The sequence below is a fragment of the Anthonomus grandis genome, chromosome 4 (genome assembly GCF_022605725.1).
Source record: "Anthonomus grandis grandis chromosome 4, icAntGran1.3, whole genome shotgun sequence".
NCBI classification, from domain to species: Eukaryota; Metazoa; Arthropoda; class Insecta; order Coleoptera; family Curculionidae; genus Anthonomus; species Anthonomus grandis.
Genome location: NC_065549.1, coordinates 17,389,388 through 17,417,062, shown reverse-complemented (window position 1 = coordinate 17,417,062; position 27,675 = coordinate 17,389,388). Strand labels below are relative to the sequence as shown.

Genomic DNA, 27,675 nt, shown 5'->3' with positions numbered 1-27,675 from the left:
GCGTTGATTGGCGTAGCCCCAATTGCTGGTGTCTTTTCAGGAATTCTGCAACCCAATCGCGTCCTGCCATCTTAGAAATTTTGTTAAATCGATTACGAATATTGTTTATTTCGGCATATTGAAAAACTAATCTGCGTAAGGTGTGGATCGTAATACCATAAAACATATTGTCCATAGCTAAGCAATACTTAGCGATTTCGCGCTCTTGCTCGTCAGTAAATGTCGGTCTAAAGCGGTCTACCAAAAGTGCAACAGACTTTAAGGCCAGTCTTTTTCTTAAAGCTGACTCACTAATTCCAACTCGTTCTGCGGCTCCTCTTTGGCTAACACCTTGACCAATCAGGTTTCTCACTTCGTCTATTTGGGCTCGAGTCACTAACGTTTTTTCTGGTTTTTTTCTTTGGTAATTTCGGGCCATTTTGCTAAAAAATAAAGAAATATAAGTAAATGGAAGAAGACGGGGCAAGTGTGCACGCGTATACCCTGCGTATACTTACCCCAGACAACAACAAAAAGATAAAGTATAAAAATTTTAAAAATAAGAAAAACATATAAAAATCCAATGGAGGTAGATAATTCTCTATTGAACCTTCTATACACTAAATTAAAACTTACCGGATTTATCTTTATACACAACCTATAACACAAAAAGAAAATTGCCAAAAAATTTTAAGAAATAGGTTAAAATTTATATTTTGCACGTGGCTGAAAAAGAAAGACGGTAATAACCGACCGAACATCTGCTTCTTAAAGGTGATTTAGCCGTACTGATTTGCATGGCAACGGATCTCCGCTCCCTACTATTTTCGTAAAGATATATGACATGCGCACACTTACCCTTAATGACTCTAAGCAGTATTTTATTGCTGAAAAAATGTTGAAAAAACACTGACGTCAATTTTTATTCTTAAAACAGTTTGCCTAATGTACAGGAAATATTCCTCGGTTGTCAATTCTAACAGCAACCAAACTCGTTTCTTTTTTAAAATTGTCTTACCAATAACATCAGCCCTGACATACAATTAGACTTTTTATGATAGTAAGAAATTGATCAAATGAAAAAATTTTCAAGAAGCATGTAAAGGAGACACTTATGTTGAAAAGTACTTATTGGATAGTATGCAGTTGTTTTGTACTATATATAAATAGTTTAATTTTAACCTAATTTTTTTATTAAGCTAAAATTAAACTATTTTTTTATTATTAAGTTGCTTTTTAACAAAATTATTAACACTCAATAATGCCTTCAGTATTAAAATCAGTAATAATCTTTAGCACAATTATTATCACATCATGGGTATTATAATTAACATTTTGCTTTAGGACTATAATTAGTTAAATTTCTAGACGTGTAGAACTAACATGCATTGCAGGCAAGTCTGACACATTGGCTTCTATTTATGAATATTTTTATGAAACAATAAACCTTTAATTATTACTTTAATGAACTAGCTAAGACAATATAAAAGTTTATTACGATTTAGTTATTATAATTTACGATTTAATAAAAATAATTACAGGTTATAATACACAAGTATGAGTCTTAACCTAGACACCAACAAAAACTACAATATAGCAAACTGGTCATACAACAAATCTTTAACCCTGTAGTAATCCTCAGATATGCAGCCTTCTAAAACAATTTTGCCAGTATCCAGCTAAAAAAAAACACATCATAACTGTATCTATAAAAATCATATTATTACTTACCTTTCTCACAGCTATAGTACCATTACAACACCAAAGTACACCGCCAGAGAATTCTGAATTAACATTGGATTTTGACAGAATCTGTTTAAAATCTGAGAGCTTCAACTCATTGACGAACACTGGGTCATGGAGATGTTCGTCTGAATGAGGCTCTAGCGTTAATTCCTTTACGTCTTCGTCCTCCACTACAATAAAAATTGGATATTAGTACAATGTAAATTTTAAAAAAAAATTAATTTGACCTTCCATGAGTTCGTTATCCAAATCCAACCTTTTAGCGTCCGCCTGTGCCTCCCTCACAGAAATTTGAGCATTAACGAATGCGACTTCCGCATCTTTGGCTTTTTGGAAGTCGAGCTGAGATACCAGCGCATCAGTGAGTCGGACCTAGACAAAATAGGTGGATACATATTTTACTAGTTGTTCACTTTTTTGTGGTTTACGCCTTCGAAAAATTAGAGCAAGAGAGAATATGAACTATATTCTTAGTCCTCGCCAAGGACCAAGTTTCGGTAGTTTTTTAAGGGTTTAAAGACAAAAATTTGAAGTCTTTAAAATCTCAAATTGTATTTTATATTGCTACCGGTTTGATGACTTCAAAGCTGCATCCGCAGGAAACGATAAGCTGGAAAGCGCATAAAATTTTACATTTTATATATTACTTTTATATGTTACCTACGTATTAAATACCAATAAAAATTGCCAAAAAAACTCTAAGGAGGATCTTTCCCAATAGGTTCAATTCCCGATTAAAATCAGTTAAAATTAACTTTATTTAAAAATTTGGGTCCAAAGCAGTCTTTCATCCAAGATTTTTAATACGCAAATCAGATTGATGTCTATTACATATTGATATTCGTGAAGATAATTTTCAGTATTTTTAAAGGCAATGAAAAATATATAAACAATAAAAGGTTAATAGTCTATATACCGGGTGGTGCGTCGCCGAGCGGAACATAGGAAAACCCATGTAAATTTTAAGGGGATCAATTATTGGCTTCCCTGTACATTTTATAGAAAAAATGTAAGATAACTTTTTGAAGAGAACCAATCTGGCCAAACCCTTGTGCAAGGTTTCAAAAAATTTCAATAAGCAAATCTTGAATTATTCAATTAATACTTTGAATTATATACCCGTATATTAAAAATGGGAGGCAATAAGGAAATGGTACGCCATTAGGATTATAAAATTACTGACAAGTCTAGGCCTCTAATAATAAAATTATTTTTAGCCAACTCATTTGCCACACAGTCAATACTCAGCCAAATGTGATTTCTATTGTCTTTTCTATATTTTAATCAAGCTGAGTCTCTTAACTCCGTTTTTTGCAAAGTGCTCGAGTTTGGTGGAATTTATTGCAGTTGCCCCGACAGCAAAGAGCAGAAGCAAAGCTCCATCCAAGGTTCCCTCAAGATCGGTTACAAAAATCAGAAAGAAACCTTATGTAAATAAATATTATCGAATATCGATAAATATTATCCGCAAATGCGCCTCATAAAGGCACAAGAAATTTGGACCAATTGGAGTTTTTGGAAGAGTCAAAAGCCTCACTAAGGTCGCAGAAAAGAGCACTTACAAAATATGCTGTTTTAAATCGCGAAACATTGGTTTCAATAAAAGTGTTTACAGCATCAGAGGTAGATCTGTTTGCTCTAAAAACAAAGTGTTTGTCGTGCAAAATTTCTTTAGCTTCAAAATGGTTTGAGGCTTTAAAGATAATTGGTAAGATTGAAATTGCTCGATAGTTGTTTATATCTTCTAATGATCCTTTCTTGTGAATTGGTGTTACTTAGATGTAATACTCAAGTAAAATATTTTTGATATTTTGCAATGAAGACAGTCGTTTGTAATACATAGTATAGGTAACAACAGGTGCAAGCTATATAAAATTAAAATTAGATGTATGGTGTAATTAACGGTAAAGATGATATATTGCACAAACTTAAAATTTCTTTTTTTTTTACTTATGTATGGATAGATCTCTCTCTACTATTAATATTATTTAAAAAAACAGATTCATTGTAGGCTAACTTTCTGGTTTTCAATTATTGCTGCATATATTTATAAAAATATCTAATTTGTATCATGTCATGTACATTGAATATTCTCTTACTATTTAATATGCAAAATCTTTTCATTTTTTATTTTTTGTTTATTGTTGCCCGGAGATTGCGCTTTGAAGCTCTGAAATAAGGTAAATATAGAATAAAATTTGGGATTGCTAAGCCTTAAATTTTTTTAACACTTATATTTTTAATTAAACGTACTAATGGTAAATAAATACCAGTCTCAAATTCATTTTAGTAAACTTACCAGCTTTTTTTCAGATTATTAAATTAACATAAAATAACAGTTAAGATCGAGTTAAAAGCGGGGTGAAAATCTTTCCGGGATTACGTTTCGAATTCATCAGGATTAATGATACATGCAAAACAAATTTCAATTTAATTACTTTACACCATGGGGTTCATATTGAACAAACTCAGCATTACATGCATCTTAAAACGTGTTTAACTAAAAAGATATAGCTTTTTAAAGAAAATGTGTTTTTAAAAGGACCTTCTAGTCCTTTCTAGTCCTCAATATTTCTTTCAACATCTTACCAATAGGCTCCTAGAACTAAATTTTTTTTAGTTAATACCCCATTAATCCCAAGTGAAGTCAAAATAAAATAAAAATAACTTCTATAAGCGGACGCGAAACTCAATACCCGGACGATTTTTAGTTCCGCTTATTGCAATGCACATATCTACATACATAAAATTCGGTAATTCCCCGATTTATATTATGGGATGATAATGGGGTCATTCCCCATTTACGCATTTCGTTGGCTAGCCAGTATGTAATCTTGTGGTTTATCTTCAGTTCAGGCAAATTCGTAGTTGATTGAGATATTTTATTATTGTACCTGTAAAATGGCACCAAAAAAAGGATGCTCTCGTTAAAGGAAAAGATGGAAGTTGTTAACGTATTAGACAGAGAAAGTGTTTCAGTTCGTTATTTGGCAAAGAGGTTTAATATTGGGAAAACGCAAGCAGCTGAAATTGCCAAAAATAAGGAAGATATCAGGAGTAAATGGCAATCAGGAACTAATATAAATCAAAAGAAGGATTTTTTTTAAAAGGAAGGTTTTGCTATAGACAAAACATGTTTTGAGTGGTTTGTGAAAGCTAGAAGTCAGAACATTCCAATCTCAGGGCCGTTAGTGAAAATGAAAGCTAAAGAAATCGCCATTACTTTGGGCTATAACAATTTCAGTGCATCCGACGGGTGGCTCAAAAGTGGCGCAAGAGGCATAGTGTGAGTTTCAAATGCATATCTGTCGAAGCTGCTGCAGTAAATCAAGTTGATGTGTCACAATTTTTGGAGAAACTTCCGTCCATGTTGCTTGGCTACAAACCAGAAAACGTGCTCTCCCTTAAAGGAGAAACATGTGTGGGTGGAAAGTTGTCTAAAGATAGACTAACCATTTTATTCTGTGCAAATATGGCCGGTGAAAAATGCGATTTGATTGTGATCGGGAAAGCGGCTCGTCCCCCTGCTTTAAAAAACGTTGCTATTAAGGATCTACCAGCGACTTGGAAATCCAACAAAAAGGCATGGATGACCCGAGAAATCATGTCTGAGTGGTTACTGGAATTCGACCGGAAAATGGGAATCCAAAAAAGGCAAGTTCTTTTATTTTTAGACAATGCATGCTCTCATCCTCGTAATCTGAAAATCAAAAATGTGAAAATTATATTTTTACCGCTAAACACAACTTCAGTTTGTCAGCCCTTTGATCAAGGTATTATACAGAACTTTAAATTTTATTATCGGCATCTGATTTTAAAACATATTTTTACAAAAATTGACGATGTCCAAAGCTTATCTGAGCTTACAAAGTCTATTAATGTGTTAGAAGCTTTGTATTTTATAAAAACAGCATGGGATAAAGTAAATTCCTCTACAATTAAGAACTGTTTTGGCAAAGCTGGATTCAGAAAAAGTGGATGTAGCTCAGAATTTGCTGAGCAAAATTATTGCGATGCTGAAGACGATCTGCCCTTAGCGACACTTGCTCAGTTACTGCGACATGCCAAACATTTAGGAGTAGCAGACCCCCAGAAAGTAGATGATTTCCTGGCCTTAGACAATAACATAACAACATAAGAAAATTCCATTGACAACTTTTCGAATTTGGGTGTAGAATGCCCAGGCCAACTTGAATATGGTAGTCCAAACGACTCAGAAGAAGAAGTGGAACTGGTGGACTCATTAAAAGGTTCAAACACTATAAATTCATATGGGGAAGATCTAAATCATATTTCTATATTGAAAAAATTTGCTAAAGATGATTTCACTGGATTTCAACATTTAAAAATCTTAGAAAGTTATTACGAAAATTGTCTCCTTCAGCAAAAGATTGTGAAATTTCGTCAGACAAACATTTTAAATTTTTTTCAAAAAGCTAAAGAATAATGTTTTTTTTTAAATTCTCGTACCATGTATTGAAGCATTTATGTTTTTGTATGCGTATACATACATATAGATATATAGCATAAATACATACTTTAAAAATGTGGCGAGTTTCTGTTTCATTTTCTCATGATTATGTATAACCTCATTTCCTTATGATTATATACCCCGTTATTTATACTCTATACTCACATACTCTCTTTTAAACGGACACCTCCCATAAGCGGACAAAAATTACGGAACCGTAAGTGTCCGCTTATGGGAGCTTTCACTGTACTATAATTTTGATAACTATCGAGTTTATCTGAGGCACAGAAGGAACTGTAGCGTAATAAAGTAAACTTAAAAATCGATTACTGAAAGTTTTTCAGCTAACTAACCGATGACAAAAAAATTAAAAAAAAAAACAACAAATTTACTAAATATAATATCACTCATTACTTGTTTGAAGTGATATTTGTAAAAGTAGACCAAAATTGGTACTTTTTAATACAGATTTGTGTACAAACAAGTATATTTTGTATAGTATTATATTGGCTTGTTCTGCAAGGCAAGAGATAATACATAAGATGAATCTAAAACACTAAAACGTTACGTTGTAATAATTTCTTACTTGATAAATGTGTGTTTCGCTGGTGGCATCAACAATTTCTCCCCTGCTTGGAGTAAATACTCTGGCGTTAATGTCTCTGCAGTGTTTTGCTATGATTTCTGTGTTTTCTGGGGTTCCATGTACCACTGAAAGATCAAAACGGGTATTAAAATACAGACTGTTATAAAATTCAATAAAAAATTGTTAGGGGCGTATTCCTGAATACATTTTTTGCTTTGTACTTGTCTTAAAATTCACCTAATCTATCGCAACTCGCACAAAAAAAAATCGTAAACTTTTTGAATTGTGGCTACAATTATAGGTTAAACGTTGTGACAATCCATAGACAACAATTTTTTTTAGATTAATATTACTTCCTTTTGATTGATTGATTTTTTCGAATTATCAAATCAATCAAACAACAAGACTTTATTTAAACAAATTTTACATCTACCCCACAATGTTTTTTAAAGAAATATGTCACACTTGCTCTAATCAATAATATAAGGTAAATACAAACTCCCTCCTCTCACAAATATAATTATTACAAATTATTTATTATGTCAGGGATTGTAAAAGAAAATTACATAGTAGAGACGAAAAGTACGGTTCGTGAAAAAAATTTAGTAAGTCTTACCAGAGTCTATAGACGTTGTTTCTCAACTAGAAGCTAAACTTAAACGACCTTAAGGTTTACACAGCAAATCTTATCCAAAAAAATTCCATCGAAGGTTATTAAAAAAAGTGAGCGAAAATCGAAGAAGCATTGGAATTTATTTAAATCATCTAAAACGTAGAAAAAAGATATTAAGTTTATTTTAACTTTGACCTAATGGTTGGTAAAGGGATCGTGAAAATTGCGACTTACCTTAAAATTATCTTATAATTACGGGCTTAATTGGTGATCAAGGTAAGCCACAATTGTCTCCCTTTTTTTCCAACCATTGAATCAAAGTTAAAATAAATTAAATCTGTTTTTCTTTACGTTCCAGATGACTTGGACATTACATTATTTCACGACAGTTTTTTACGTGACCTGGACCGCGAAAATCTTAACAGATCAAAATTAAACCGGTGTGGTTATTAAGGCTGCATGTTGTGCGAGATCCCTTTTATTTTTTGAGCGAACTAATATTTCGGATTTAACGCTTCTTTTGTGTTTTGTTATCCTAGTTTTCAAATAACATCTTTCTTTACCTACAAGATACCTCGACAATCAGAGTGAGGAATTTTATAACCAACACAGCAGTAGTTCATAGCTATGGTCTAAGTACAGTCCCCTGAGGTACATCATACTCGAGGGACAAATCCACTAATCTTATCACCAATTTCAACTTGTTGGGTTTAATTTTTTTTAATATGATTCGAAGAAGTTGTGGGTTTTACCACTTATATCATAGAGTAGGGTAGGTCAGCAAGCAATTGAGTATCAAAGGCCTTAGTTAAATCAAGAAAAATGATGGTGGTTTAAGGATTAAATCCTGTGCAACGTTTCAAAATTTTACAGAGATCTTTTCATCTCCTATACTGGGTGTATTTTTTAAGGAAGTTATTATATTTGTAGCTTAGGGGGTAAGTTTTAGTGAAAGTACAAGCCTGTAAACTGTAAATATTCAGAATAATTGGGGAATAATTGCAACCGTAATTCAAAATTTACGATTAGAAATCTGTCTCAGGAATCTATCCCTTAAAAATTTATATTGAATTTTGTAACTCCCCTATATTTAAAACGATTCTGATAAATATAACAATCGATATGAATTCACGAAAACTAAAAAAGTTGCTTAAACAATAATCCAATAATAATAAATTTTAATTTTCTTACTTACCAACAACCCTTCTAGGCCGCAATTGAGACAATATTTTAATAAGTGATTCTCCATCCGACCTGCCTTCGAAATCTATGTACTGCACCTGGCAATTTACCTGAATAGTTCTTTCTAATGCTACGCACTTGGAGGGAACTTGCGGGATTTCAACTAAAATGAATAAAGCACAGAATACTTGCTGCTGACGTTTTAAAATTAATTTTAAACTCACTGACGTCATCGTCGTCTTCTTCCCTTTTAATATCCAGATTTTCCTTATTGTCTTCTATCTCTGGATTTACCTCTGCCAGTTTATAGTCTTCTAGTTTAACTATTTCTCCGTATTCGTCGCACTAAATTAAAAAAAAAGACTTATTACTAGCCTCACAGTGGAACTGATGCTGTATGGAGATATTGGAGCGACATAATTTATAAAATATTTATGTTTACATTCATGAATTAAATGAAAACATTTATACATATACAGGGTGTCCCGTAATTAATTGGACATAGGTTAATGTAGGATACCTGACATGAAAATAAACCGTTTGAGCTCAATATCGCTTAGCAAAATGTTATTGGTTTTCGTTCTACAGGGTGTTAAAACTAATTTTTTACCAAACATTTATTGAAATATTTTGGAATCCACTGGACAGATTAACCTAAAATTTGGCGTACTCTTATTATTTGGGATGGGGAACACAAATATGATATCTTTTTTCCCATTCCCACTAGATGGCGCCACATACAACAACACTGAGTGATTAAAATGGTCATCTTTTTTGACCTACCTGTACGCACATTTGCGAGTGAAAATAATAAAACAGCATTTAATTCTAGTCAAAAAGGGTATACTTCTTTGATCTCCAGAAAGTAGACCGTTTTCGAGATAAACGCATTTTTGTATTAGGTTGCGTATGAACAAATTATTATCGGAGTTTTACAAAGTAGGCTTTGCCTAGGATGAACACATCATAACTACGACCTGTCAAGGTGAAGTATTAATAAGGAAGTCTTTAATTTGGCTAAAGCTCGTGTTCTTGTTGTGTTATTTTCGCTTGAAAATTCCGCGTCACAATGATTTTTCTAATGCTCAGATGCGAGATATGGTATGCGTATATGCTCAAGAAAATTTTCGTAGTCTAAGAGCAGCGCAGCGTTATTTAGATCTGTATCCGGATAGAAGGCAGCCAAATCATCAAACATTTAAAGCGTTGTACGATAGATTAGGCGAAACGGGCTCATTTCGTTCAAAAAACTAAATGCGGGAAGACCAAGGATAATTGGAGCAGATATGGAAGATGAAATTTTGGTTCGTGTTATCGAAAGTCCTGAAACCACCACAAGACGTATTGAGGCAGCCACTGGTGTAAGGAAATCTTCGGTGTCCAAAATTATACGCCAAGAAAATCTGTATCCGTATCATTTCACTCTAGTTCAAAATCTTCTTCCTCAAGACTTTCCTGCAAGACTCCAATTCAGTCAATTTTTAAAAGAGCGCCAATTGAATGGTCCATTTTTTTGTAATAAAACTTTATTTACGGATGAAGCCACGTTCACAAGGAGAGGTGTTTTTAATTGGCGTAACAATCATATCTATTCGATGGAAAATCCTCATGCTTTCCAAGAACACCATTTTCAACATGAGTTTTCAATGAATATTTGGTGTGGTATCTTTGGGGATTGTATTGTGGGACCGTTTGAATTGCCAGCTAAGCTTAATGGAGAACGTTATCTAAATTTCTTGAGGAATGATCTACCCATTCTTCTAGAAGATGTGCCCCTAAATTTAAGACGTGACAGTTGGTATATGCACGATGGTACACCGGCACATTATTTACTGCAAGTCAGAAATTACTTGGACGAAATTTATCCTCATAAATGGATTTGTAGAGGTAGTGAATATCCGTGGCCTGCGCGTAGTCCCGGTCTTAATCCCTTAGATTTTTATTTCTGGGGCTACTTGAAATCACTTGTGTATAAAAATAAAATATATAACCGTCAGGAATTGTGGCAAAAGATTGTGGAAGGAGTCAAAAACCATCAGGGCCCAAGAAGAATCATTGTTTGGAGTCAGGCAAAATTTAAATAAAAGAATTAGACAATGTGTCCTAGTGAATGGTGAACATTTTGAACAATTATTATAATCAACAGCCTTTTCTAATTTTATCGTTGTTAATTAAATTTTAGATTAGGTTTTCATACGCAACCTAAAAAAAAATGCGTTTTTTTCGAAAACGGTCTACTTTTTGGAGATCAAAGAAGTATACCTTTTTTGACTAGAATTTAATACTGTTTTATTATGTACAGGGAGGTCAAAAAAGTTATGACCTTTTTAATCACTCAATGTTATTGTATGTGGCGCCATCTAGTAGCAATGGCAAAATAGATATCATATTCGCGTTCCTCATCCCAAATAATAAGAGTACGCCAAATTTTAGGTTAATCTGTCCAGTGGATTCCAAAATATTTCAATAAATGTTTGGTAAAATATTAGTTTTAACACCCTTTAGAAAGAAAACCAATAAAATTTTGCTACGCGATATTGAGCTCAAACGGTTTATTTTCATGTCAGGTATCCTACATCAACCTATGTCCAATTAATTACGAGATACCCTGTATATTACCATGAACAAATAAGTTACGTTCTTATTATTTTACAGTGAGCTATAGGTACAGGGTTTTTTGTATTGAAATCTTATTTATGTGGTAAAAAGTTTGCACTATTTGAATAATTACTAACTATACATAATAATTACTAAGTAATCTGGTAATTTTTATAGTTTATATTACTTTTTCTGGGATACTAATAACTTTCAATAGCAATTTTAAATGAAGTTTACTAATTTGGTTTAATTTTTTATTTGATTTGCTTAAATCAATGCATATACCGGGTGACACATTAAAAAGGGAATACTTGATTGTGTTGACAAAGTAGTTTTTTGGCATTTCCTTTATTTTTTAAATAGCACCTTATTATGAACAACCATTATTGAAATGCAGTTTTACAAAAATATAGTCAGTAAATATCTGAAATATTAATAAACACTAAAATTATGCTTGATATGTCATGTATTTTGTCAATTGAAAAATAATTGAAGAACGCGTCCAAACTTCCATCTTCTTTTCTTACTTATGGGCTTATTTATCAACCGATTTAAAAACTAAAAACTAACCATATCAAATTATACGGAAAAAAATCTGCATTTTAAAAGTGATTGTTACCAGTAACGAGATATCTAAAAAAATTAAATTAAATGCCCAAATTGCTGGTTTGAATATTTCAAATAGGCGTGTAAAAAATTTAAGTCATAAAATGCATTGAAATCTATTTTTCCGTGATTACTTGATTAAAAATTTTAAAAATTGATTTTTTCTACGAGTATGAAACAAAAAGTAGCAAATGCAGCATCATTGTTCGTGATGTTGCATTTGCTAAGTGATGGAGACAACTCGATATGTCAAAAGATGTTCTTATAACAATTCCATCAATCTACCAAATGTCATTTGTTTATCTTGAAGAGTAAAATAGTTCTTAAGCGTTCACTTTTTCCTGTGTCACCCGGTATATTAGAATATTGGCAAAGTTAAAATAAAGGTATAACGTAAATTAAAAAAAAAGAAATTTTAATTAAAAAAGAAAATTGACAGATATTATACAGTAATCTCAGGAGAAAACAGACATTAAAGAAAATTAGGCCATGGATTTCTAATGACCTAATAATATCTATTTAAAACAGATAAATTACAATAAAGTTAAAAGAAATCAATCCGATTTAAAGTGTCTATTTAAGTCGAATGTACGAGTCAGACGATAAACTAGCATATGGAGCATTATCGACCGATAAGTATAATACCCTATTTAATTTTGTCACCAAAAAAGTTTGGCTTTACTTCTGGATTAAAAACAGTAGATGCTATATCGGAACTAGTAAATAATCTTACTATAAACATTAATAATAAGATTTATAAGTATAAAAAATCAAGATTAAATAAAAAATATCCATAAAATACATAAACTAATCTTATAAACAATATTATTAGAAAATATTTAAAAATATAATCATATCCAAATTTTTTTAGGAATTAGTCTGTTTCGCCCAGTGGCCACTTTTAGAAAAAACTTGTTCTGTTAGAACTGTGTTTCGAGGAGGCTGAAAAGACCTGAGTTCTGAAAATCTATTTTTATGTTTTTCCCAAAATTTAAAAAAAAGAGTATTTTCGGATCTGTTCTGGTAGGTAACTGTAAATATTGCCTTAACAGTATAGTGCTTGTTTTCGCTGGAGTTGTAATATGTTGAAATTTGGCTTAAACCTTATTATTAAAAGCGCGAAAAATGTATTTTCTGAATTAAAATTAAATTAATAAGCAAATTAATGTAGCACCTAGAGAATCAGCATCGGCAATATTTTCTGTTGCAACTACTTGGTCAATTGTGCGGTTTTCTGATATTACCTAAGACAGCTCTTCTAATAACTATTTTTAGACATTGGCTGCATTTTCATCTAACTCAAATTACATTTTTGCTAGTTTGATGTTTATTAGTAACCAGAATCGTCGTTCTAGCGAGAATACTATTTTTCTCTGAACAGACTAATCTTCGCTTGATAATACATCAACAATAAATTTTTAATTATTTATTTAAATTAATTTTAATTGGTTTATTACTATAGGAAGATCACAAAAAAAAATGTGTACACCACTTTGAGAAAATTAAAAAAAAAAATATCTCTATGTTTCCATAAGAGTTAATAGTTTCATTAAAAAAATTAATTAAGAACCCCGACATTGGACAAAAGAAAAATCGACAAATCCACAAACGGCGTTCTTGGCGATCCATATTTTTTCTTATTTTAACGTATATTAAATATGAAAGTCACAGTCCCAGATAATTTGAAATCAAACACGACACTCGGAAACGCACTGATACTGGGAGGTTGCATGGTTAAATATTTACGGTATCGAGAGCCACCACTTAAATTATTCGATTCTCAAAATGATTCCAATGCAAGGTATTCCCAACATTAAAACAGAGTATTGTCACAAATAAATCACAAAGCCAGCAATCTCTCAAGTTGACTCACAGTAATCTTATGTCCAATAAATTAATATTCAGGTTGTTTGAATATTTAAAGTTATATTACACCGCAGGCCTAAAAAATGAAAGAAATGAAAGTAGAATCAGAGAAATTACGGCGTTGACACAAAATAGACAAAAATTCGAACAGTTTGTTATAATAAACCCTAGCAATGTTGAAGGTTTTATAGACATTGGATTTGTATGTTCAACAAAGCCCTCCTTTCATCAAAAATAAGTCCTCAATAAGAGGTTCATTATCTATGAAGTAGTTGAATTAAAATGGGTTGAACTTAAAAGAAAAATCATAACTTTTTTATATTTAACTAAAGACGGTTTTGCTTATACCAATCATTTAAACGATCCATATTTGCTTGCAGAAACCCTTGATGTCAACAACCTTCCAAAATTTAAAATGGTCTGCAAACATCAAACCTTAACTTTAGGAAACAATTTACCTATATCATTAATAAATATATTAAAGATAAACAACCAATATTACTATTATAGGATCAGGAACATGTCCATCCATCTTAACTCTTCGGTCAGTTGAAGAGTTTTTAATCAATTTAAAACCTAACAACAAGAATTTGATGATCGACACAATCAAACATCCTACTAAAATCGATGATTTTTCATGAGATCAGATTGATAACAGACCATATTAGTAGTTGTAGATTTACTCTTACGAAAACCATGTTGTAGACTGTAAGGAGGTAATAAAAACCAAATATAAAAGGTAGTTTTTTAAAAGAAAATTTTGATTTGGGCAATAATCTTTTTGGGGAGTGAGCTAATATACATTCAAATATTCTAAGGACCTGATAATTAGGTATCTGATGGTTACTGATACCAGGAGAGTTGAAAGGAATCTAATTTAATAAGTTTGCAATTTCCAGATCACTGGAGGCAAACTAAAGGCCGAGTAAAAGTTGATCTCTTACCATTGATAAATTTTCAAAATGATCTAGATCTAAGGTTAAATAGTCAATATAGCTTCTGAAGGAAATCATGTTTTTATTCTAACTTAAGACGAGAGAATTTCATATAATTTCCATCTGTATTGTCCCTTATATAGACTAAATGTACATACGTTTGTGCCTAGTCAAATTTCTTAGTTCAGAGGGGAACCACTTTTGAAATTCTCAAGTTCTATATCTCCTTAAAGGTATGAAATATGCAATTCTTATAAATAGATATAGAGATTCATAGAAAAAATTAAATACAAGTTAAGATTACTATGAGCCAAGCAATCATTGTCAAAACGACTAATTTCATAAAGAAAGATATTATTTTCAATTCTGAAAAATAATTAAATAACATTCCTTGCCAATATAATGAAGACAATGATTTGAAAGACGATCAGAAGAGTTACATACATTTAAGTCCCTTAATATAAAAAAAAAACTATATTTACCATTAGGAACCAAATTACATAGAATTCTAGTTATATTCCCATTATTATCTTTTCTTGCTACGCGATATCTACGGACACTTTAGATGAATCTAAATACAGTAAAATTGTAAATAATTTAAGTTTTTGTGCATGCATACACTCAACTATTATTTATTTCATAGTACCTTTATAGCAGGGTGTACAAAAAAATGTTATATTTTTGTAACACTATTAATCACATTAATATTAATGGTAGAGTGAAACTTAGTATAAACGGTATATATCTTTTTATATAGTTTAATTGTTATTAATTTATTTGCAGTAAAAAAACAGTTTTCATAAATGTAAAAGGTGCAGAATACATTAACCAAGATTTGATAATTATGTAAAAAATATATTAACTGATTTTAACTATTTACTAAAATTTATGAAATTTCCAGATTTGTTGCAAGCACATTAAAAAAATACAGAAATTCGTGTTACGTATATACAATTGTGGCAAAATTTTACCGTGTACAGTGATACTTATACCCCAAAACTACAATACCATAATAAAATAGGATTTTTTTTTCTGAATATTTGTGTTAAAGTTCAATGGTAAAAAAATAAACGTGAATAATTAATTTTCTTTAACTTTCTTGATGAACTTTTTTTATTGCACTAAGTTTTTTTAGAAAATAGCAATGGTGAAACCCCTTATAAAATTGTATAAACTAAATACCTTAATTTTCTCTTCTTTAAAAGGATACATAGGGTAGTGTTTCTTGGTAACTTTAAAAAAGCCACCTCCCACTTTGCCTTCCTGTTTTATTACAATATCATGCTTGCCTTTAGATATCACCGACATTTCTATGTCACTATCGGAATCCGAATCACCTTCTCTAAAAATTTACTTCGATTACTCCCACATGTAAACAACAGTTCCGACTTCTTTACTCTTTAGCCACAGGCTCAAACTTCCTCATTTTCTGCCTCTTTTCAAATTCCTCCAGCTCCTGACCCTCGAGCTTCACCCTCCTTTCGACGATAACATCGATATTACGACCTCTTTCATTATTATCGATCAAATCCCTTGCCAAAGTACCAGGGGAAGTACTAAAATAAAAAAAGCCATATATTTTAACCTCTAATGTTTTTTAATGAACAGCATCTTACCGCGTGGTAATAATAACGCTATTATTACTATTGGAGCACCATTGAAGAAACAATTCCCTCGAAAATCCCATTTCTAAGTCGGCACTACTCGCCAGCACTACCTTAGGAGAAGGTACTTTATTCAGTTCTGCTAAACTGTGGCATAAATTTAAATGTTTGAATTGGAAAGGGTTGTTTCTGGCCCCTTCGAAGCTGCGCATTAGTTTATCGCTCATCCATTCTATATTAAATTACAAATATCAAATAAACAACAGCAAATTACACTAAAATACACAACAAAATTTCGTTTATATTAAAAAAGTGTCTTTTAGTTCCTAACAAGTGGCCAGACACTCCTTTTAGACAAAAAATGTGAGTGAAAAATTATATGCTGGCTTGTAGACTCATAGGATTCCTTGTAAAATTGTACCAAAAACATCTTATGTGTGACTAAATGTATAACTTTTTTTCTATTTAGAAAAAGATTAGATGTCGATCAGTGTAATGGTAGGTATGTGATAGGTACCCCAATCAAACCAATTTTTATCTCATAAATTTTAGCCTGATGTTCAATTCTTTTTCTGTTTCTAATTTAACCATATCTTCAAAAGAAACAGTTGACAAGTTGAGAATGGTGCAACACTTTCAGGTAGAATTAAGAAAAACAAAAAAAGAAAGTAGAAAAAACTATAAATTAAAAGTTTAATGCTAAAAGGTTAGAATAATTAGAATTAAGAAGAACATTAACTTGTAATAAGAAATAAAAATAATTTATATTTACGTTCCAGGTGATTGTTATAAAAGGTGAAATTATTAAAATAAATTTAGACACTTACCAATTTGAGATTTAGCAAACTCCACAACATTATAAGCAACATTGCTTATTAGTGCTAAGGAATAAGTTAGCAATCCAGACTCTTTGTTCCTCCATAACTGATCTAACATATGAGCTAATTCCAATACCCTACCAGCTGTATCTACTGCTATAAGTACATTTCCATTATTCCTTAGTGTTTGTAGAATATTAGCTAAAATAATTTTAGCAAATTATTGATGACAATTCAATCATTTAAGTAAATCTTTTTACTCTATTATATAATTTACAATTTTAGAGTTCCTATCCTCCTACATAAAAATAGATTGTAAACTTACTCATTAATTTCTCATCTCTTGCTCTTCTTCGGGCCTGTTGATAACTGGCATTAAAAGCATCAGTGATAAACAAAGAAGGCCTCTGCAGTCTTTCTAATTCACAACCATTTAAATGCCTTTCTTTTTTGTGATTAAATGAGTTTGCATAAATGATATCTTCTTCCCCTGCTTTCATGATTTTCCATATTGTACCACCAATCATATGACCAGCTGGGAGAGGAGTCACTGTCAAACCATATCCTTTCCCTATAAATCATATTTAAATTAAAAAATGGTTAATTTATGATTACTGTAAAATAACTATTACACTAAACTGACTTACCTTTTAAAGGTACACTCTGATTGTATTTAAGTTGTATAATTTTATCGAAAGTAGCATCTACATCATCCAAATCAAATAACATGAATGATTTCATATTATATTGGGACTGGTAGAGATCATACATGAACATTTGGCCCATTTTATATACTGGAATGGTAGAGTAGATTGGGCAGTTCAGACCTAGCTTACCTACTAGATACGGAAGAGCCCCGAGGTGGTAAATATCTGGATAAGATATTAACACTGCATCTATCTGGTGTATATGTCTGGAATCGAAATTAAAATGAAATGGATTGTGATAGCAGAGTGTCAATTTTCTGGTATTTATATTCAAATATAAAGAAAACTTTTACAACCAATTATTATTAATTTTATATGAAAAACACTTTATTTATCTGAAGTCAAAATCCTCATAAGTTCTTATTTAATAACAATTTACTGATGAGCTTGGCTCCTTAAATACTAATATTAATCGATTCAGTGTTTATACCGCAAAAGTGTGCCGTAAGATATTTGGCCCTGATCAGAATCTTATAAGACATATTTTACCAGTTTACAAATACATATTAATATTCTCGTCGATTTTTATACTTGAGGATGCTTCTTTAATGCCTAAAAATTATTCTTCAATCATTCATTTAATAAATGTAATAATTCCACCTGGTTATCATTTACTATTAAATTGCCAATTTCCACAACGTCTTGAACCCAAAACTTAATCATTTACCACAGTAAGAAGATATTTAACCATCTTTTTTTCCAATCCTTTTAACCAACCACTTAAAAAGACTATATCTTATAAACTATCTAGGATAGGAGTTAAAAAATTGATGTTAGAAAAAGCTTACTACAGCACTGGAGCACTTTTTTACTGGACATGTGTAGTATATTAAGAAATGTGTATATTAAGAAATGTGTTTGGTATCCACAGCTTTTCTTTTTCTCTTTTTTGAGTGTATTTTTGTTGTTTTCTTTTACTGGTTATATATAATATTTTTATGATAGCATTGTGTTAAACATTTTGTGTTTCTAAACAATAAAGCTTATTTTGACTTAGACTTTTGACTATTATCTTTTCTTGTAATTTTTTGAATTAAGTCAGTCATTGCAAAACTTTATGAAAGGAAATTTGGCCAACAAAAGATGTTATTTAGCTATAGCTAAATTCTAATATACGAGCCCTAACAACTATATATTGGGACAAACTAAAATACACATGTAATTTAATTTTTTAATATACTTCTATTTCCTAAACTTGCTTTTTTTAATGTAATATTGTTTAAACAGTTAGTTAATAACAAAATCGATTAATTAGGAACGCAAAAACACAAAATATCTATTCTAACACACAAAATTATTTAAAAAATGCTAATATTGGGTGGCAACTAAATAATGGGACAAACGCGAACTTCAATTTTTAAAATGGAGTAACGTCGCCCTTAGATTGTATAACTGCTTGAATTCTTTTGGGCATTGATTGGACTAAGGCCTTACACTGTTCGGGGGTAAATTCATTCCAAATCTGCTCTATTTTGGCCTTAAGTTCTGGCAATGTTCTTTGAGGGTTGTTCCTTAATGTCTGTTTCATTTTATCCCATACTGTTTCAATGACATTAAGGTCTGGGCTGTTAGAAGGCCAAGAAAGGCAGATTATGTGGTGGTCCCCAAACCACTTTTTTGGCCGTATGACATGCAGCCCCATCCTGCTGAAATATGTAATTTTCATTAACTGTTAATTTCGCGATACTTGGAAGTAGGCTATTTTGTAGAATTTGTTGATATTTTGCAGCATTTACGGTGCCCTCTATAAACTCAAAACACCCTAATCTTCCAAGTGTCATGCAACCCCAAATCATTATTCCTTTAGGAAACTTTACGGTGCGTTTTAAACAGTCCTTATGGAAAGCCTCATCTTTTGTGCGAATCACACGTTTTCGGTAATCACCAACACATATACGTCGAATTTTGATTCATCGCTAAAAATTACGCGGGACCAATCTTCTACTGACCAGGACAATTTAGATTTTGCCCATATCAGCCTGGCTTTCTTTTGTTTTGCTGTTAAAAGCGGTTTTTCCTTTGCCTATAAGAAAAAATGTATTGAAAAAGTTTGTTGTTTAATGTAAGATCTGCAATAGCCTTGTAAAACTTCAATCCGCATTTATGAATCCACTTGCGACAACATTCTCGACTTGTGACAAATTATGCCCAGTTTCATGATTCCATTCTGCCGTTACCTGCCGTACCGTATTTCTTCGACCTTTTTTGCGTAATTTAACAAGCATTCTTTAATCCCTATCAGAAACTAATTTTGGGCGACCTGGGCTATTCCTTTTCTTATGTAAAATTTCTCCAGTTTTCCCATAATGCTTTATTATATTAAACACAGTACTTTTAGGAATATTTAGTTCATCCGCCACTTCACGTATTCTTTTGTTTAATTTTTAACCACCAACTCGCGAATTTTTGAATTTGTCGAGATACCACGCACCATTTTAATTAATAAAGAAGTGTTTGAGTTACCCAAACTGACAGCGAAGCAATTTCAAAATAAATGTGTCTGTCGCCCCTGGCAACATTGTTTATTAATTGTTTTTGCAGCCAACTTGTCTTATCTGGTATCATTTTTAACTCGATTTGATACTGTCTCATTATTTAGTTGCCACCCAATATTAGCATTTTTTAAATAATTTGGTGTGATAGAATAGATATTTTGTGCTTCCTAACGAATCGATTTTGTTATTAATTAACTGTTTAAACAATATTACATTAAAAAAAGCAAGTTTAAAAAATAGAGGTATATTAAAAATTAAATTACATATGTATTTTAGTTTGTCCCAATATATAGTTGTTAGGGCTCATAATATAAGGAATATATATACTTAGCAACAGTTCTTTATCTATTCCTTATTAATAGCAAAGACTTTAGATGTTAGTTTAAAAAATTACAGCAAAAAAGCCTTAAAAAATGTAAAAATATTTAAATTTCAATAAAAAGGAAAACTAAATTATTTTTGATTAACATTTTATTGCCGAATTAAGAGACAAATTATAATGAAATCAATTCTAGTTGATGAGAGTGACAGAAGCTTAATTTATCATAGGACAAGATTTAGACCCTGCTATTCAAATTGCATTTATTAGGCATATGAATAGTAGGAAATAGGTTTTACTTGTGATACAGGTAAAAAGTATACCTTACAATGCTTCTGATTGTAGACCTAATATATTTAATAAAACATTCAATACTAAGTATCCTAGAAAAACTCAGGAGTTTAATTTGCATTTTTAAAAAAGAATCATTCATTAAGCAACCTAGTATCAATATTATAAGTTGTATCATGATTGAAATAGGTTCATTGATATCTTCAATGTATTTAAGTAAGATATTAAATGTGAATAATAGTTCCAAAGAATTAGTAACAATGACAAGAACATTAAAAAGTAAAACGATACTAAATCTCAATAATGTACCAATGTATACTACATAAGTCACTTTCTCCTCATGTTAAAATACCCATTTAGATTAGAGTTTTAAAGTTTGGCAAAAATCAATATCTGAAGTTTAATTTAATCTATTTTTTTTTCAAAAGAAAAATTATAAAAATTAGATTGCTTTAAATGTTAAATTTATCAAAAATGTATTAATTATTTACTAATAATTTGTGTGGCAACGGTGTACACAGACGTAGTACATGCGGTAAACGTTTAACCCAGTAAATTGTCGGTATTTTTTAGAAAAATTAAGTAAAGTGTATCAAAATCGATTAAATAGTCACTCGATTATAAGTGGAAAAAGAGTTGAATGAGAAATCAGTCAAAAAACACAAAAATCGGTATTACTAAAGTGTAAAACTTGCATGCAGTACTGCCAAGGTTGGTCAAGGATACCGAAAACAGTAAAGCGAACAGGCGCGCTGTTGCCAGTATGCCAACAAAAGCGTCTGAGACCTGCAATACCTGCAATAAAAAGGTTAGTGATGATGATGAGGCGCTTTTATGTGAAAAGTGCTATGTTTGGAAGCACAGGATATGTGCATCTATTTCACAGAAAGCCTATACACAGATCAGCAAGCTAAAAGAGCCTTGGTATTGCGAACCCTGCATAGAAGCTGAAAAAAGTAAACAAAAAAAGCAGAATCAACAAGCTAAAAATTATACATTGGCAGATATTATGGCCAAGTTAAATGAAATGGACAATAAGTATAATAGTCTGTTTCTAAAATATGAAGAGCAGGTGAAAGTAAATGCAAATTTACAAAAAGAATTGGCTGATATTAAAAACCAATTAAATAAAAAGGAACAACAGGAACTGGACAAAAACATTATTATTCAAGGAGTACCATATGAGGAAAATGAAGACATGCAAGTCTTAGTCACCAAAATAGGAGAGACATTGGACGTAGCTATAGAAAAAAACACTTTTATAGCATACCGGTTGGGAAAGGAACCTACCAAAAGTTCTCCTAATAAAGTTTGTTTTGAGAATTTAAAAACAAAAGAGGGCCTTTTTAAATCAAAAAAGAGATATCAGCTAAACTCAAAGGATTTAGGATATAGAAACCACCACAAAATATATATGAACCATGACTTAACAAAAGAAAATATCAAGCTATTTACAGCTGCTAGGGCATTTAAAAAGCAGCATGAATATAAATACCTATGGATTAGCAATGGTACGATATTTCTAAGAAAGAATGACACATCGAAAGTCATACTTGTTCACTCCGAAAAGGAATTGGAAAACTAATAAGGCCTCAAACAAAAATAAAGGTAGTGTATATGAATATTCAAAGCATTCGAAATAAAATCGATGAAATTAAATGTGACCTGATCAACAATCCCTGTGATATTCTAGCTTTCTCAGAAACTTGGATAAATGAAACTGAGAAATTTTTTTATGATTTAAACAACTACACCGCTATACATTCATGCAGAGATGGCAGAGGGGGCGGAGCAACAGTGTATATAAAAAACACATTAAAGTGTCGTGAAGTGGAAAAGTCAAAACCGAATGAAAGTGTTAACTGGGTTTGTGTATGTGTTGGCGAGTCTAATTTAAAGGTTAGTGTAATATATAAGCCACCCTCTTATAATAACTTAGAGTTCCTAAAAGATTTAGAGAAAATTTTAATAAAGTATCCCAAAAAGCATGTTATTGTTGGTGATATTAATATTGACTTGTTAAAAAGTTCTGCATTGGTCACTAATTATAAAAATTTGTTAATTGAAAATAATTTTAAAATAAATAATGAAATTATGTATGAAAACGCTACAAGAGTCGCAGAGCGAAGTCATACTATTATAGATCATGTTTTGTCAGAGAGCAGCTCGAATTTAATCGAAAACCTAAATGTTAGTTCTTGTTCTTTTTCTGATCATAAGAAATTGTTATTTTATATAAATTATGCCACCAAAGAATATAAACCAAAGATAAAATATATGATTAGCAGCATTGATTATAAAAAATTTGTGTATAAATTTAAACAAAATATTCAAAATGTAAGCATATCATCATTTCAGGAACTGACCGATTTGATCCAGAAATCAAAAAATGAAGCTCAACGCATTAAATCACTTAGGATAAGAGAAAATAATACATGGATCAATGAGGAGGTGCTAGAAATGATGAAAAAACGCGACTTTATATACAAACGAAAAATAAAAAACCCTGGTAGTGCGTTATATGATCAAGAATTTCGTACAATTAAAAACAAAATAACAAATAAAATAAAAGCATTAAAAAATCAGTATTTTCGCAAAGAATGGGAACATGCAGGCGGCAGTCAAAAAAAACAGTGGCAATTTATAAACAAGTTTTTTACAAATAAATCAAACACTACTCAAATAAATTCTCTTACCTTAAATGGAACAATTATAAAAGAAAAAAAAGATATTGTTAATTGTTTAAACAAACATTTTTCCCAAGTCGGAGAGAGTATTGTTAATAAACTTGTAAACCAGACTTAACATATTGATGACGAAAATATATTTGATGAAGTTAACTGTGATAGTATGTTGAATGTTTCACCAACAAATTGTGATGAGGTTTGTGAAATCATCATGGGATTAAGGCGGAATTGTTCTCCAGGCGAGGATGGCATAACAGTGTTGGACATAATTAATTTAAAAGATTATGTTATAAATATATTAGCGAAACTAATAAATAATGTCTTTAACACTGGTGTGTATCCCAATGAATTAAAAAAAAATAAAATTACTCCCATATTTAAATCTGGCGATAAGGATCAAATGAATAACTATAGACCCATTACTGTTGTTAATACTTTATCAAAAATAATAGAAAAAATTATTAAAAAAAGAGTAATGTCTTTTGTACATAAAAATACATTGCTGGATAGTCATCAGTATGGTTTTATTCAAAATAGCAGTACTCTTTCGGCAACATTTGACGTTATTAGTTGTATTTCAAAGTCCCTAGATAGCAAAAAAATTGTAGTTGTGGTATTCATTGATTTACAGAAAGCCTTTGATGTAGTAAGTTTTGATATTTTATTAAAAAAGCTTAGGCTCATGGGATTTGGAAAACTCTTTTTGAAACTGATTCAAACCTACTTACAAGATAGAAGTCAATATGTTTACTGGGAGGGAGTAGCTAGTGAATTGTTTTCGAATAAATATGGAGTGCCTCAAGGCTCTGTATTGGGACCCTTATTATATCTTTTATACGTATTAAGTCTAAAATTTGTCAGGTTACGTGCTCGATATTTTACTTTTGCAGATGATACGGCCCTTGTATATGAAGGTGAAAATGAAGAGGAGTTAGCGCAATTTATCAATGCTGATCTGAGCTTGTACTTTAAATGGCTAGTTTACAACAGGTTAAAAATAAATGTCGACAAAACCAAATATATGCTGTTTAAACAAAAAAACAAACAAGTAAATAATATTCAACTAAACATAAATGGAATTAGCCTAGAGAAAGTTGCCTCTATTAAATATCTTGGTTTAAATATTGATCAAGCATTGACTTGGCAAACTCACATAAACAAAATTACATCCAAAATAAATTCTATGATACCCTGTAGATATAAAAGCCGAAGCTACCTAACAAATAATACAAAAATGAATATCTATAATGCTTTCTTTTTGTCCCACTTTAGATATTTGATGCCTATATGGGGAACATGTTCTAAAACAAAATTTGACAATATCCAAATTTTACAAAATAAGGTCCTTAAAATATTGTTTCAATATAATATACTTACAAATACAGATTTTCTATATAGGGAGCTTAAAGTTTTTAAATTGAATCAGTTAATGGAGTTCGAAAAATGTAAACTCATATATAAAATTATAAACAAAAAAATTAAATGCAATATAAATTTTACATTCTCAAACGACGTTCATAGACGCAATACCAGAGGTCAATTAAATTTATATATTAGTTACAATAGAACAATGATTGGAATGAATAGCCCAAAGTATTCTGCATCTAAAGCATTCAATAGGCTACCTAATGATTTAAGAAATATTCAAATATTTAAAACATTTGTTACAAAACTCAACGAATATTTTTCTATTTAATCAGTCAAGTTGTAAAATTAGTATAAATTAGTTATGTAATGAGATACCTTATTTATAATTTACTTTACATTATAATTAATTAATATAACCTACCTATGATTATTGTGTACACTAGTTTCATATGTGAATTTTTGTATTAATCTCGAGGCCAGAGCTACAAGCACTGTTTAGAGACTTATTATAAATAGAATAATATGTATATTATTGAGTAATATAAAATTGTTTTCAAAAAAAAAAAATTTATCTAAATTTTTTTTAAAAATTAAATTCAGTAAAGATATTATATCCATCTCATTCTAGATTAATTTAATGAATGTGTTATTCCTTAAACATAGTTTGATCAATCTTTTTATTACTTGCTTGCTCTTAACAATTGCTCAATATTAAGAATTATTGATAAAGTATGAGCTTTGCTTAATAAATAACTCAGCTTTTCCATATAATCTCTGCATAAATTCCAAGGGGCTGAACTGCTCCTAATAAATTTGGAAACATACAAATTTAAATTAGAGATCATTACTCTACTGATGGCTGTCTTTATGAGATATTTCAGAGTATGAATGATTCAAACCTGCAAATTTAACACTTTTTTTTTAACTTGGGTACTCTGCCTGGCTCAGAATCAATCAAAATACTAAGAAGTGACTATACTCTGCTTTCAAGCCCTTTGAACCTTATGTGTTTAGTTTCAATAATACTTATCAAATTAGAATACTTATATAATTAAACCTTCTAAAAATAAATATGCATAAGTTTTTATGGAATAAATACATAACTCATTGAAACTATTGTAAACATCATTGTTTATGTTTAGGGATATTGTTGAGGCTCAACAACAATCCATATTAATGGCTTGGATATAGTAAATATTAAAATTAAATCAGTAAGTACATCAAAAACTTTATATCACAACTATATGAAGGTAAAACTTAATTCAACTGTGATTATCTATTACATATAAAGCAAAAACTTGCAGGGTAGAAATTTCTTGAAAATATTCAGCAGTAACAACAGTAATATTCCTATTATATTATTAAGTTTCATGATATAAAAACAGAAAAAGGTTTCTATGCACCCATATTTTATAATAAATTATTCAATCTTAGGTATACAGAGATTCCTTAGATATTATAGTTGTTATGATTTTTTTGTTTGACTGTTATTTTAGATTTTTTTTTGTATACTGAATTACATTTTAGCCATTTGGTTTTAATAAGGTTGAAATACAATATACTTAATTATCTGTGTCTTGCTTTTCATTAATGCCTTTATTATGCTTTCTGACATTGATCACATCTGAAATTATTCTTTTTTATAATTTGATTGTTTAACCAAGATTTTTACAAGAGCTATGATTTTATTTTTTTTAAAAGATTTTCTGGTCTGACACTTCTTTTATGTTCTATAATTCGAATTCATAATATAAAAACATAAGAAGTAAAAAAATGAATCCAAATTCATCCTGTCTCTCTTTCTGAATATTTCCCTCTCTGAAATCCCTACTAGCCTACCCTTTTGATTGGTTATATTATTGAACATTGCCAATCACTCACGATTCTGTAAGAAGTATGATGCAAGAAATGAAATTGAAGTTTATTTTCTTTCTGTCATACCTACTACTTCTTACTGCTTACCATACAGAATTTATGAATCAGGCTTTACACTCCTGCTAAACATTAAACCATACATTCATGAGTATTTTAAGAGTTAATAGATTTTTTATCTTTTTTTTTTCTTTTTGTGTAACACTATTTCATTTGACAACATGCAAAGAGTGTTTATTATTATTATTATATAGAAGAAAATAATTTTCAATTAGAGCATATGAAACAAAAAACAACTCTAAGAATCCCTAATTTTTTTGCCTTGTGTAAAACTTAACTAATTGTATAATACATCCTGCAAAATCTTCCAGGGCCGGAACCTACCTTCTAACTTCTTTAATAAATTCCATATTAAACTTTTCATCCCAACCGCAGTCCAGTAAAATTTTAACATCATCAATTTGAAGCAGATAAGCAGGGGGCGATTCGTCCATAGCCCCAGAAAGGACCTGCAACTTTATAATTGAGGTCATTTTGCCGGGAGAAGGGGTTTATTTAGGAGGATAAAATCTGCCTTAATTTTTTATTTTTAGTATTCTTTGGTATAAAAAAACATCTATTTTCGGCTTTTTCGGTTTATTTGTAATACTTTTAACGATATTCAACACATGAAAAATGTATATGTAAACACCAACTCAAACTGTCAATGTCATGTCAAGAGTGTCAAGTAGCAAGGACCAGCGAAGAGGAGTGACAGAAAGTGGAATTAAAGTGAGTACTTACTTACCTGCGTATATTACAGCGCGACAAAAGTGCACAGTGAAACGTTTGTAGCTTCGATATTGTAGCGATTTTTTTTTGTATATTAATTTAATAATTTTTCTTCTATAGGTATGTTAAATATGTTATTATCCGAAAATTTTAAAAATAAT

At 30.7% G+C, this 27,675-nt stretch overlaps 1 protein-coding gene across 1 annotated transcript; it reads right to left on the bottom strand.

The window, feature by feature from the left end:
• Positions 1-1,456: 1,456 nt before the first annotated feature.
• On the bottom strand, positions 1,457-27,445 carry LOC126735195 (probable cleavage and polyadenylation specificity factor subunit 2). Its single transcript, XM_050439147.1, has 13 exons — positions 27,128-27,445; positions 17,652-17,917; positions 17,330-17,575; positions 17,014-17,205; positions 16,199-16,418; positions 15,980-16,138; positions 15,765-15,924; positions 8,802-8,922; positions 8,591-8,740; positions 6,783-6,907; positions 1,953-2,097; positions 1,711-1,895; positions 1,457-1,658 (listed from the first exon to the last, which is right to left on the bottom strand). Exons 1-13 carry the CDS (start codon positions 27,274-27,276, stop codon positions 1,566-1,568), a joined length of 2,211 nt encoding a protein of 736 aa, XP_050295104.1. The 5' UTR covers positions 27,277-27,445; the 3' UTR covers positions 1,457-1,565.
• Positions 27,446-27,675: the final 230 nt, after the last annotated feature.